At 34.0% G+C, this 14,515-nt stretch overlaps 1 protein-coding gene across 14 annotated transcripts in view; it reads left to right on the top strand.

The window, feature by feature from the left end:
* The window catches only part of MYCBP2 (MYC binding protein 2, E3 ubiquitin protein ligase), a 180,995-nt gene that overhangs the window by 117,959 nt on the left and 48,521 nt on the right, over positions 1-14,515 (top strand). For 7 of the 14 annotated variants that reach the window (XM_027674586.1, XM_027674577.1, XM_027674581.1 and 4 more), the window contains 5 exons: positions 3,070-3,186; positions 3,958-4,098; positions 9,564-9,638; positions 11,749-11,973; positions 12,862-12,994. In XM_027674586.1, the coding sequence (XP_027530387.1) occupies positions 3,070-3,186; positions 3,958-4,098; positions 9,564-9,638; positions 11,749-11,973; positions 12,862-12,994 (691 nt within the window). The remainder of the gene's footprint in view (positions 1-3,069; positions 3,187-3,957; positions 4,099-9,563; positions 9,639-11,748; positions 11,974-12,861; positions 12,995-14,515) is intronic. The other 7 variants (XM_027674584.1, XM_027674580.1, XM_027674579.1 and 4 more) reach the window with 6 other exon arrangements.

The raw sequence follows: 14,515 nt of genomic DNA, 5'->3' as shown, positions 1-14,515 counted from the left end.
AGGAAAATGCCCAGGTGAGGGAACCACCTTGCAATTCCTTTAGATGCAAAGGAAGGGATATTAAATGAGGCACTGAATGTTTTTTCATGGAATAAACTTGTATGAAAAAGATGTGGAATTCTGAAATACCAGAAGGTTGTCCTTCCCTGTCTTATTACAATTGGGATTGGGTTAAGGAATACATGGTTACCAAAGGGATCAGGTGTTTGACAACTTCTTACCTATACAGCACATCCTGATTTTTTTTTCCAGCTTTTAGAGTAATCTAGAGACAGTAACTTGGTTGTATGGTTCCCCAGTCCATAAATGCATCCAACATCTGATTCTGCTACTAACAAGATTCTTTTTCCTTGCAGCTACACCTCAAAATAATAATAAATGTACTTTTAGTTTCCTTGCAATGTTTTATCCCTCACTGCAACTATTTTTATTTTCTCCATAAGAAGCTACTTTTACACTTTCTCCCTTCTCTTGGAAGGAAGACTTCCTGGTTAGTTCATTGTCTTCATTAAAACCTACCAAGGGAGATTTATCTCACACAACTTAATGATACCTCTATCCAAGCAGATCATCGTGTGTTGTTTGCTGTTACCAAGTTGAGAGACATCTGGTTTGAGATGAGACAAACTGCTGGATGGAAGTTCTGTTCTTTTCAGTTATTATAGTGGAAATTGCAGTGACTGGTTCACACATAATAACTCCATGTTGTCAAGTAACACTCTTTGTGAGAGTTAAAAGAACTTGACTAAAGTCCTCTGGTGTTCTGAGATGTTACCTAGTGTTTAATTCTCTCCCTGTGTTGTTCTACTTGTATGTTTTGTTTCTTGTTTCAAACTGTAATCTCTTTGAAAAAGGAGCCATCTTTGTCCTGTATATAGTGTCTGTAGAGCCTGCTGCAAAATTAAACTAGACCTTTCATGGTGAATCATATAATCACTCTTCTTTCTTCTGTACCGTAATAAGTTACATAACAAACCAGATTAAGGTAATTCTTTGTGTATGAACAGCAGTATTATAAATAATACGGAAAGGTAATAATTGCATTGTGCTCTGTGTTTCTCAAACCAAGAATGTAGATTAGACATGTATCAGTCAAAGACAGCCCAATACACCAAATCATGTTTGACTAAGAAAAAGAGCTTAGTTGAGTTCTAAAAGCTTCTTCACCGTCTTTGTCAGCCTGAAATTTCAGACAGTTATAACCAAAGGACACTAACTGTTTATTCTCAGTGGTGATCTGTTTTCAACTAGAAACACCAAAATATTTTCATTGAGGCAGTGGAACGTTCCAAGTTTTTAGTCAAACCTTACTGGAATCACAAGTTGAAAAGGGGTACTATATTATGATTTTATATTTGTTTTCTTCATTTTCTGGTATTTGAAGTCAGGTGCAAATCTGTTTTTTCTGTCCATCCAAGTTAGTAAAGGGAAGATTATGATAGTGATCTGTATTCAACCTGGGGTATATGACCCATGAGAATTGTTGTCTCCTCACTGGCTGTGAAGCCTAAATTAACTAATTTGCAGGAAACTCCATTCTGCATCCTATTGAGGAAGACATTATCTTTCAAGCTATGTAATGTAATTCATTGTAGTTGGAACCAACTAGAAGAAAGCAGTCCTAATTCAACTGAATTTGAAGGTGATCCCTCAACAGTTTCTGTTTGTAGGTTGCAGTTTTCTGACAACTAGTTATCTGCTGCAAAGGGGGAAAATGTTTTTTCCAGGCCTGTGCAGACTCAAAATCTTGAGTGTGAGTTCTTCCTCTAAATTAAAGATTTTAATCCAGGTTATAGCAAACTGTCATCAGATTTTTGGAAGTAACATTTTGGGTTGATAATGCAAGGACCCCTAGTTTGTAAGGCTTTGTTTATAGGCTTGTCTATGCTGACAATGCTGTCAGTGATGATTCAGCCTTGTACTTTTACAAGGATCTTGGAAGTCTTAGTTTTTGTCTGTTGAAAGAATCTAAATATTTTGAGTAAGAGGATTTTTAATAAGCAAAACCTTGAACATTTTGGAGTAAGTTACATTTGAAATCCTTTACATGCTTCTGGTTTTTTTGTTTTGGTAGTTTTGGGGTTTGGTGGTTTTGTTTTTTTTTTTTAAATTAGCCTTAGAATAAATACCATTTCTTAAAATAAAAGATTTCTTTAAGGAAAAAAATAATTCATGCACTTAGCTGTTATCTTTCATTATCTTTCACTGAGTTTATTCCTTACATATAAGTCTGTGCTTTATGTTAAGGATTAAGTCCATACTTCCATTGATACTTTTATTAGTTTTACTTGTAGAGTTTTTGAAAATAACCTTCCAAGAAAATATATATGCTTTATACCATATGCATAAAATATATGCACCTCTTAAAACAAGAGGCCAAAGGAATGGCTTACATTTGTTCTTTATGGGACAGGTGCATTCATACACCTGAATGGTAAAAAAATTAAAGTGCATAACTGGGAGATATTGGGGGGTTGTAGTAAGTCAAACTGATAATAAGGAGCTTATGCTCTAACCTTTCTGTGGGAAAAGGAGAAACTGTTGAAATAGCTGTTTGAAAATTAAAGAAATAGAAAGATCTGTTCTTTCTATTTTAAAATGTCTAGTTAAACTCTTTAGCTAAGGAAAAGATCCACATTTTGGTCAAAAAGCTGACTAAAGAGAATATTACATAGCACAAGTGAGAATGGTAATCCCAGGCTGATCAGTTAGGAGGTATATTAAGTTTGAAAAGGCAAATCCATTGAAACTTGCAGGAATTAATAAAATGTGTGTGTTAAAGGCTCAGGAGCCTGTACTGATCATTGTAGGGAATATCAGAAATATTTCCAAGACTAAATCAGTGTCTATGTTTACATTTAGGGTTTTTTTGTAACATTGTGATTTTATTGGTTATAGTAAAAAAGTGAAGTTATACACAGCAGCCATGGGAAACTAGCAACAAACTGTAACTCTTATGACTGCCGTCTTGTCACTGGCATTTCAGAATCTGTTAAACCTATTTCTTTTTACTCTGAGAGCTCTGTTCCAAATTTTTTCTTCCTTACTGTCTTTCTTTGCTTCTCTTAGGTTCGCAAATTTGTGGCCAAGGACAGTGCAGGGCTTCGTATCCGTAGCCACCCTTCCCTTCAGAGTGAGCAAATAGGCATAGTGAAAGTCAATGGATCCATCACTTTCATTGACGAGGTAATCAATAAGACATTTCTACTGGAAAGTGGGCTAAGATGTAAAGTTAATTCATGCAAATAATGGTGTTTTTTCCATGTTTGGATGTTGACATATACAACCTAAAAGCATAAATTGCAAAAATCTGCATTTACTAATTTAGTTTTTCAAGCTGTCATTTCCTTTTAATTTACTTACTTCAAAACCTATGTAACAAACATTTGAGATTCTGATACAAGGAAAGAAGTTCCTAGAGTTCATCTTATAATAATATCTCTTAAAATTTAGCTTTTTGTGACTTACTATTTTAACTCTACACAAAAATTCAGATGTAGCTGTCCTTTTCATTACATCTGTATCTTACAGATCTGAAGAATCACTAGTGTGTTAGACTCCTGTGCATGTATTTTTCTTACAATATAATTTCACATACAAAGAATATTTTTGCAATTTACAGAGTTATATCAGCAGTGGAAAAACGGGAAGTGGGGTATTTATGAAGCTTATAAAGGCTTGACTTTCTTTCCTTTTTTCTCTCAAAGAAATTCCTATTACTGCATGATTGGATTTAAATTTATCTTCACACCTTTACTTCTACAAAGATATACCTGTCATTGCTTTGAAATTCTGATTTTGTCGATATTCCTCTTTACCTCTACTTATATTCTGTCAGCATAGTAAAGGTGGTTGCTTCTTTGCTACTATTGTCTGTCTGTCTGAAGTCTGTTAATCCTTGCTAGCTGCAGAAGTTACAGGAGGGCATGGCTCCTTTTTGTTGCTTGTTTCCCATAGATCCACAATGATGATGGTGTTTGGCTGAGGCTGAATGATGAGACAATAAAGAAGTATGTTCCTAACATGAATGGTTACACTGAAGCCTGGTGTCTGTCTTTTAACCAGCATCTTGGCAAGAGCCTTCTGGTACCTGTTGACGTAAGTAAAAGGTGCCTTTGAAAAATATCCGAAAGTACACTCTATCCTCATTACAAGACTTTCTTTAATTAAGGCTGCAAATAAGTCCTGAGGTAAACAATATTTTAGTTATCACCTTAAATATTTTTGGAGTTTTGAGGGCTGTTGTGTAATGAGGGTGGAGTGTAGAAAGGTATGAGGCTTATGTTGAAACCTCTCATCGTAGATGAGAAACAGAAATGCAAGGACTGCTGTAATAAAAATAGAATAGTATTAGACTGTGATCTGCACCAGGTGTTTCTAATGCTAGATTGCATTGTCTGTAAAGTGGTCCACTGGGGCCATGATTTCGGAAGAGACTTGTAGCCTATAGTGAATCAGTGTAGTTGGGACTTATAAAAAAAAAAAACAAACCTGAAAAGTTCTCTAGGCTCTGGGGTTTGTGTATATTTTTTGTGAGTTTTACACCTGAATCCTTAAGTTATCAATTTATTAGCTAGCCAAAGAATCCCACAGCTTTAAGACTGAGTAAAAAATTGAATTTACAGTAAGAGTAAGCATAATTTATTTGAATAACTTTTATGGTGATTACCATCACTACAGTTCAAACGTTTCTGGAAACAAGACACTTTTTCTTTTTTCTTAAACGCAAAGGACAGAAAGAGAAAACTGTATTAGCCAAACCAGTGTTTATTAAAAAATTTATGAAAGTGCAGGCCTTTCTGGCTCATCTGTTTGCAAGCATTCCCCAGAGTGGGCAGTACCTTGGTTTCTTCTAGGCACAATGTGAGAACCAGATCTAATTGCAAATACTGCTTTTTAGATTTGATCTGTTGTCTTATATAAGGTAGCTGCTGTTGCAGTTGAAGATAGTTAACAAATGTTTTGTGAAATTAAACACTTCCAGCCAGTAATATCATCCTGTTGATGTTTTTCGGTTACAGAAGAACTGAGATATTCCCAGTTCCAGTGAAACTGGGCTATTTGCTAGTAGCCAAATCTGGAAATTCATAAACCCCTGTGGCTGCAGCTTGTGTTCTGACACACACTATATGAATAGGTCTTCTTCCTTCTTCCTTCTTGACTGTAAATTATTTGTTGATGTATTTCTATTTGGAGATTTCTTTCAATAGAATTCTTGTTTGGAGGATTACTTTGTTATTGCATATGGGAAGCATATTATTTTTGCACTCAGACATCAGTCACTCAAATATGCCCGTTGTCACACTGTGTGTCAAGTTTACTATAGAATATATGAGAACGTGGGGAAAAAATAAACTTTGCTTAAAATCTTGCCTGCATTTTTGTCTTAAAAAATTGATACCCATTAGAAAATTCTACATTGTACTTCCATGAAATGTTAATATTTTTATGCAACAGTTGAATTTTAGCAGTTCACCCATGATAAAAGTGATTTCACGTTGACCAAGTAATTAACTTCTGTAAGTCTGGATGGGTATTATATTCTGCTAGACTTTTTTTAGTTCTTTGGGGTTTGTTTTAGTTTAGTTATTTTTAATACATTTGTACTTGTTGAAGGGAATGCTTTTGAGCTCAGCAGTTGTGTCTGTGGTTAGCAAGACCTTATTGGCTGGCATATTTTATATAGCTCTAGCATTCACTTACTTCCAGAAGAGAGCATATGCTGTGCTACTCTGAGAACAGCCTGAAAGGATGTCATAAATAACTGAACGTTCAGTCTTGATAATATAGTCTTGAGGATTAAAATTTCATTTGAATAAGTAGGTCAAGTACAATCAAATGTGAAAAACAGTATTCAGTTTTCAAACATTTCACTCTCTACCTCTGTAAAGTTCAGATAAAATATTATCTCTTTCCTTAAACACTGCTATGAATTATTTTTTATACCATTCAATCTATTAAAACCTGTTAGATATGCTTAAGTTTCTTTTAAGTAACAGTTGCATTACATCTTGAATGACACAAATCACGTGCTTTCTTAGCTTCTGATCAGTAAGGAGCACTCAACAACAACTCAACAGCACTCAACTGTTCTAACAATGAAGGAATGTGCAAGAGATGTGTTTTAGCTAGTTTCAGATGAGAAGTGTCTTTGCACAGCTCTCATATTTTCGAATTTGAAAAATGTTGAAAATATTAAATTTTTTTTTTCTCTGAATTGTCCAAAAAAAGGGCTGTGTTTGTAAGTTGTCAAATTTCATCAGTACAGTCCTCTAGAGGTGAACGGCTCATGTGGCAAAAGATGTTCAATTAAATAATAAATGCTAAAGGTTCATTAGATAAAATTGTGATACTATCCATATCTGTTCATCTTGTTCTCTTGATCTGGGTAACTGAATGACATAATGAGCAGAATGTAGTAAAAAAATATATATGTTAATGTAGAAGTTTTTTTTGAATGCAAACTGTTTGACCAGTAGTGGCTTAAGAATAATGCTAGATAAAGTCTCTCGTGTGACTGAAAATACAAACAGAAGATTAGTTGGCTGAATTAGTCATGGTATTCCCTGTTCAAACAGATGTCACATTACCTTTATTAGGCTCCATTTTTTATTCAACTCACGAGTGTGCAGACTTGTCAACTCCAATTACATTGCTCTACCACATTTAAATATGCAGGCCTTTTATAATCATCCCTTAAGTAAATAAAATATCTCAGTACGTTTTGTAAAATATGTGAAAAAGTGTATTTTTAAAAGAAAGTTTTAATTATTCTGTTTTCTCACTGAATCGAACAGTGAACAAATTAAAAACAGTAGGTTTTTAGCGGTGTTAATTTTGGCCTCTTCTTGACATATATATTATATCTACATTTTATGTATATTTATTGACATTAACTAGATATTTAATGATAAAACAAACACTGGATGTTGCGAATTTCACAACTATACTGTTTCTGTATATTTTTTTCAGAACTATTATATTTAAAGATAAACGATTATAGGAAAACAGAGGTCCATGGTAGTTACCAGTGTTTTATTTATATGAGCATTGGTCATTTACCTTCTTAGATAAATCTTCAAAGTCAATGCTCTTCTTTTATTAGTCTTGTCCTTTCACAAGGAACTGCTATATAGCCTCTGATCTGAAATAGTGCATCCAATCCATTGTAGGTAATACAGTTATAAGACTGAATTTAATAGATTGTGATTTTGGATAAGCTGCTTCCACCTCTGGTAGTTATTTTTCCCGCTGTCTTATGGCATTCAGTTAACTGTTTTTGAAAAAATACTTGTTAAGTTCCTTATGTTGTATTCATGCTTACACATGGTACTTAGTGGAAAGGTACATAGGATATAAAAACTTTTCAAACTGCTATTGCAGTGGAAGAAGGAACCAAAACTAGTATGTAGGCTACAGTTTTTGATGACAGAACCTCAGAGAGCCGAATGTTCTGTGGAAATATTTAAGGACATTTGTAAGAGATTTCTACCATTGTTTTTAGCATGATGGAAGGCAACTGGAGAGTAAGACTATGTTGGGTAAAATGTCAAGATGGTTGTTTAAGATAAGCCTTAGCTTTGAAAAATAATACTGAGATGCTTCCTAATGGTCTGGGTTTTGGTATCAAAACAAAGTAATTTTTTAAGTGGTTTTTTTTGTTGTTTTTTTCTGAAACTTAAAGTTTATTGGAAGAAGTATGACTTCCTGAAATTAGTTTTAGTTCTTGGAATAGAAAGTTTGAAATGGGAAATATAAACTAAATCTACAGATGGTAGCAGAAGGACTAAATATTAAGCTTTTCTGTCATAGTTTCTAATCATCTAAACTGTTATACAGTGTTCTAATAGCCAGGAGATTCTCAAGCTCCCAGAGCAAGGGAGAGTTTCTAGTTTGATCTTCTTGGTGTTGCTAAGATGGCATGGTCCCCTTTCACTGCTGTTGGTTTCCCTTGTATGTTTTACACATAGAGCTTTATGATGTAGAAAAATAGGTCTTTGAAATAATTTAAATAATTTTGATACGTATAGGCCCTGTTTCCCTGTGCAGTAGAAGTCCATCAGAAAATAGGAGATATGCTGCAAAGTAATACAATCAGTCAATTTAAGTATGTTGGATGCCTGTGAAGTACGCTCTCATCTAAATGCAGACTTTTTATAGTTGTCATAGTTTTCTGTCAAATTGATGAGCCTATACTCTGACAGTATTCCTATCTAATACCCTCCTCACCTTCCCCAAAACATACCACTAGTGTATTGGTACCTCCTTCAATTTTGGTGAAAAGTACTCAATTCTGAAGAAATGCTGGTGTTTTGACAATTCCCCTTTTTTGTCAAAATGGCAAATCATTTTTATTACTGAAACTTGATGTTTACAAAGAGTATATGGCTAGATAATTTGCTTCTATCATGAGATAAAAGCATGAATTTAGTTATTTTTAATATGTTAGTGTTTTTTCAAGGAATACAGATGAGGCACGCCAAGGGTGTTTTGTACTTGTTTCTGCTTGAAAGGATTCACTACCTTAACTACTGTTAAATTTTCATATGACTACTGTCTAGGGATTTCACCTGGTTCCCATATCAGGATGGGGATAGAAATTAGATTTTGATACCTCTGTTCATATAGATAAAATGGTTGCTTTGTCAAAGGGATTCCATCATAAATATGATTACTTGTACTGATATATATATATTATTACTTCTTTCATTTGACAGGAACAGTGAAAATTTCTTTGAAATGAGTAGAAACCAGCTTATGGAGTAAAGATGGCTTCTTTTTTGTGTTTTCATGATCAAAAAATGCTGTCCTTACTGTTCTGTGGGAGGAAAAAATACACAGAACAGCAGTGCTCATTTCTGTAGTGTGGGCAATTGGTTTTAAAATTAGTGGCCGCTGTATTTGGTTTACGATCGTTGATAACAAACTAGTAAGTGCATTGTACATTTTACAAAACCAAAGAAATCTTAGCAATTGTTCTCCATATAGCACTAAAATTTTTGGCTCTGGTAAGGAGTACGATTTTGATGTGCAAACTGGTGAAATCTTTCTGTGCAAGTGAACTGCTTTCAGCAATGGTGAGCTTAGCTCTTCTGCATCTCTTTAGATCTGACGTGGTGACTAAAATTCCATGTGCATTTGTCTTGCATTAGTTGAAATTATCTTTCAGAACTTCAGAGCGTCTTGCTAGAAAACTGCTTTGTGATGGGACCAACTACTGTTTCATTGTAACAGAAGTGTAGGATTTTTCTGTGCATGAAGTCTCAAGCTTTATAAGAAATGTCTGGCTCTTAATTTCTGTAAATGGCATGACACACTACATCCATTTTGAGCTTTTGACATACTAAACTGTTTGTGTTTAATGGATGATTTGCCATGGTGAGCAATGGACTCAGGTGACTTGATTAGGAAAACAAAACTTTCCCCTTTTGCAAAACATTCTACTAGTAGATTTACTTGTGTAGAAAGTTTGCATTATAATACCTTGAGCTTCTTCCTCCAGTATTTCTTTGTTCCCATTTCTTTGTTGATATATGTCTTTTTTTTTAAACTTTGTTGCTCAGAATGTCTTTAATGCTAGCCAAGGAGTAAGGGATTTGGACTTTTTTTCATGGACTTCCAAAGCTTTACCCCCTAAGGTGAGTTAAATTACAGGAACAGTCACACTGTCTCTCATGTTTTCAGAATGCACCTTATGACAACTTTATACTAAATATTCTTTGAAGTCTGTTTTACTGTGAATTATTTTTACAGGAAATAGCAGATTTGCATAGGGTGCTGTATCTGTGTCTCTTCCTTTAGGATGAGAAAAAAATACCAGGGCAGATTATTGAATTTTCATTAATTCATAAATAGCACTCTCCTTTTTTAATAAAACAAATTAAAAGTTCAGAGAGATAGCCTAGTAATGTAAGAAAGGCTTTAATTTTCTCTTAGTGCGGAATTTGTTAGTAAATTTTTTTCTGTCTTTGAAGGCTTCACATGCTGTTGCAGCATCTAATAGGATGATATTTGTATGAGTAAGGCCACAGATACTTAATAAATACTCCACCCATTCTTAAACTTTTTTAAAATTATGTAATTATAGGAACAGGTTATGTTAAGTACAGTTAAACTGTTTAATTACAGAAATGTTTGTCTGAATATCAGTGCTGTAGTGATTTTGAGATCCATTTTTTTTTCATATTAACTTTATAATGAAGATGGCATTGTGTTGTACATTTTGGTTTAGAGATTTTAAAACTTGTTTGTCCACTGAATCTTTTTCCCCAGAATAGCAAACTTTATTATAGCAAGATCTAATCAATATTTAAACTTTTTTTTTTCCTCAAAACAGTTAATCTCAGCTTGCATTAACTTGCTTTGTAAGTTACATATTAACATAAGAGTCATTTTTGTATAAAGGCTTCTTGAAAAAACTGCTGTATTAGTCTGGAGATAGTGCACAGACTTCATACCCAAAAAAAGGCAGAAAATAATGATAGTTAAAGAGATCAGAGGAAATTGCATTGATTTGAAAGGAAGTAACAAGAGCAGAAGTTTAGTTTAAATCTGACAAAAGAAAGTATTCTTTTACATAGCAGGAAGTGAACTTGGATGGTGGTGTCAAAGGAGATTGTTGAGGCAGAAAGTATCAGCATATTCAGAAGAAATTAAATTTATAGAAATCAGATTCATAAATAAACACTAAAGAAAATAGGGTATGCCCTCTAACATCCATAATAAAGATTTTAAATGCTGTTGGTACATAAAGGACAGACTACTAATAAAGACTTGTATGCTGCTTATAAAGAGCATCTCCTGTTGCTGAACTCAGTATACTAAATTAGGTGAACCACCGGCTTCATCCAGTAGGACATTACATAGTTCTTAACTTTCAGATCTTCCTTTTAAAGCACCTCTGACTTTCATTGTAAGCATAATAGAGCCCCCTTCTGCTTCTCACTTGCTTTCTTCTGATATAAATGCACATTCTTTACTCTCATCCCTCATATTTTTCTTTACAATAGCCTTTTTGTTAAGCTGTAGCTGGCTGAAAAATCAATGCTAATTTTTCTCTTCTTTTAATAACTGCAACTTCTTCTTGGTAAGAAATTCAGAAAGCATGGTCTCATTTCAGATTTGGATATATATTTCATCGGTAATTAATATGAGATGAAATAAATTTACAGGCCATTTTTATTGTTGTAGTGAAAGTAATAATAATAATGCAGTAATATTTTTATGAGCATTTACAGTCTATGGTATTGCTGTTACTCTTTGTTATAATTTTGCCTTAAAGTTAACAATATATTCTGAATGTGAGATCAAAAAAAGAAGCATTCCATATATAGAGAGATAATATTCAAATTTCCTTTACCTAGCCCCAGACTTTCACAAAATTTCACAAATACAGAAGGAGGAATGAATGTGTATCCTGATAAATGTCAGTGTGGAATAAGGTTTAGTGAAAGCAGTTAGATTAAAAGAATTGTCTCCAAGGTTAGATATGAATTATTCCTTTTATATAAATGGTTACATTTATACCACTTTTGCTTCAAGAGAAATAAAGTGACTTCTCAATTAATGTGCAATTTACTAGTAGTTAGTTGTTCAGCATTGCACAGTAAAATTAGCAATGTAACTAGTATCTCTTTTAGCTTTGAAATTTACCTTTTTTAGTCTTGAAATATTTCTTATCTAAATAGTTCAAAAGTGGGATTAATAGGTTTTATTCTGTTCTGTTTTGCCTTTTTTTAAATTTCTCAGGAATCTAGGTCTAATGCTGATGATTTTTTCAAAGACCTAAATTCGCACTGTCCCCAGGAAGCAGTGATGCAGGAACAAGATATGCCTTTCCTTCGAGGTGGACCTGGAGTGTACAAGGTAGTGAAGACTGGCCCGTCAGGTCACAACATAAGAAGCTGCCCTAACCTTAGAGGTATCCCAATTGGAATGTTAGTTCTGGGAAACAAAGTCAAGGCAGTGGGCGAGGTATGGATCCTTGTAGCTTCAGTTCATGTCTTCATAGATACCAGTATGTAACAGTAGTAAGCACAACAAAAGAATCTGCCTCTGTACAGGTTTGCTTTTCCAATCCTCATGAACTTGACTTGTATTATAAGTACTAATGCAGTTATGTCTTTTGCCTTTTTGCATTGATTGGAATAATGTTAAAATTGTACTGCAGTTAAATATGCTTGCTTATATGTTTCTGTTACAGTATTCCTTTACAAAATTATGTTTCTTGTTCTACCTTTTTGTCATATTCTTTGAAAGAATTTTGTTTCATTGAAAAAAGTTTTCCTAGGACCTAACCATTTAACAAATTACTGTGTTTCTCTGTATTGATTGTATTAATTTGTTCAGTTGCTGAACTGTTGTTACTGTTCTTGGTTGTCCAGCTGTGGTGTTTTATGGTTAAGAAGGGCTTAAGGATGAAGTGTGTCATGCTATTTCCTAAATATAATGTCAAGAACAAAATTAATACTCATAAAAACTTTTTATATTTGACTTGGTATTATAATTCTACTGTTGCAGCCATCAATTAGAAGGTATATTTTGGTGACTATTTCCTCAAGTTTTTATTCAGGCTTATTTGGATGTTCTAAAGTTGCAATGTTGGTGTTTTGCTCCTTCTGAATGTAAACAGGTCTAATATTTTTGGAACAACTCCTAACTGTAAATTTACCATGAGTAGGTTTGGTACTTCAATCTGCCTCAGCCTGTGGCCTTAATTTAAGAAACTTTTTTTTTTTACATTTGCTTTGTAATATAATGATTGGAATGAGTGTGTTTTTCAGATGCTATAAGTTGCTGAATCACACTACTGAATTATTTGAAAAGTCAATAAATTTTCCTTTTTTTATGTGTGTGCATCAGGTGACTAATTCAGAAGGTACATGGGTGCAAATGGATAAGAACAGCATGGTAGAGTTCTGTGAAAGTGATGAAGGCGAGGCGTGGTCATTAGCTAGAGACAGAGGTGGAAACCAGTACCTCCGACACGAAGATGGCAAGTGGTTGTTTTATTTTCTAAAATTAACTTAGAAAAAATTAAGCAATCTAAATAGGAGAAATAAAGTAGGATCTGAGTTTTGAACAGGTATCATATTTATGCATTTTTATTTGAGTTATATGTTACACAGTTGGACTTGAAAGTTGTTTATAAACAGTCTTTAAATTTTTTTTAAAGGAACAGTTAAAACTATTTTCCCCATGTTTTCCTCTGTACCAGTTATGGTTACGGGCCATAAGTTTAACCATCTTTTTAGCTATGGGGATAATTTTTAAGTAAGTAATTGTTCTTTTTGTAGTTTTCTTTGGTCTTTGTGTCTCTTGAAAAGCAGAGCAGAATGAATTCTGATCCTGTTAAGTTTGTTAATTTTGTCACACGGCATCCTGTTAAAAACCTGTTAATATGTTTTTTAACACTGTATTTGAAATTAACATCAAATTAGTTAATTACTCAAGTTAGCAAAGTATGATTGCATTCTCTTAAAATGCATAATTTCTCTCCTAGTAATTCACATTCAGATTGGGTAAGACCTAGAAATAATTAAAAAAAACCTAAACACAAAAATTTTTATTGCCTTCCTCCTGCTCAGTCATCGTTCTTGTTGATCTCCCTCCAAACAGGCTGTCACTACTGATCTAAAATATTTTTTATTCACCCTAAATGCTTCATATGAATACCTTAAGGTATTCTGAAACTGTTATTTCCTTAACAGATAGACTCAGCCCATCTACATGAGTTCTGCTGTGCAAGATTTTGGGCAGTGCATATATTCCTTAAAAAAATGAAAGAGGGAGTGATCTGTCAGTGTTTATACTTCTGGATAAGATCATCTGTCCAACTGTCCTGACACTGCAGATTCAGCTGGATCAGGTTGCTCAGGACCTTGTGTGCTCAACTTCTACCTAACTCCAACCCCTCTGAAGACTTGTACAACTATTGGCTCACCTTCATGGTGAAAAATTTTCTTAATACCTAATCACAGTTTCCCATGCTGCAACTTCTGTTCATTATCTCTTGTCCTGTCACCGTGAACCTCTGAGATGAGTCTGGCTTCATCTTCCCTGAACCCTTTGATTAGATAGTCAAAGGGAGCAATAAGATCTCACCTTAGCTCTCTTTTTCTCAAACCCACATCTCAACCTGTCTTCAGATGTTGTGTACTCTGCTGCTCTGGATATCTTGGTGGTCTCTGCTGAACTCTTTTCAGTCTGTCTTCTGATGGGGAGCCTGAAACTGGACACAGCACTCCAGCTGGTTCAGTGTGTCCCTCTTGTCTTCCCAAAGTCTAGTAAAAATTACTATGAATCTTCATTAACATGATTTTGTTACAGGTGTTCTTAGAAACATTTAAGGTTCTTCCACGGATACTATAATTTTGGTAGAGTTCCCTAGAGGCTGGTTTGTTTCTACTCACTCAAAGAGTTAATTTCTTCAAACTTTGTTTCTTTTAATCTATATTTCTCATTTCTCTGCATAAATCTGGACATTTTCAAATTATAATCTTCCCACTCCATTTAT

The sequence above is a fragment of the Neopelma chrysocephalum genome, unplaced genomic scaffold (genome assembly GCF_003984885.1).
Source record: "Neopelma chrysocephalum unplaced genomic scaffold, ASM398488v2 Primary Assembly neopelma1_25, whole genome shotgun sequence".
Lineage (NCBI taxonomy): Eukaryota > Metazoa > Chordata > Aves > Passeriformes > Pipridae > Neopelma > Neopelma chrysocephalum.
The sequence above is the reverse complement of the archived record's forward strand: the minus strand, read 5'-3'. Positions and strand labels throughout refer to the sequence as shown.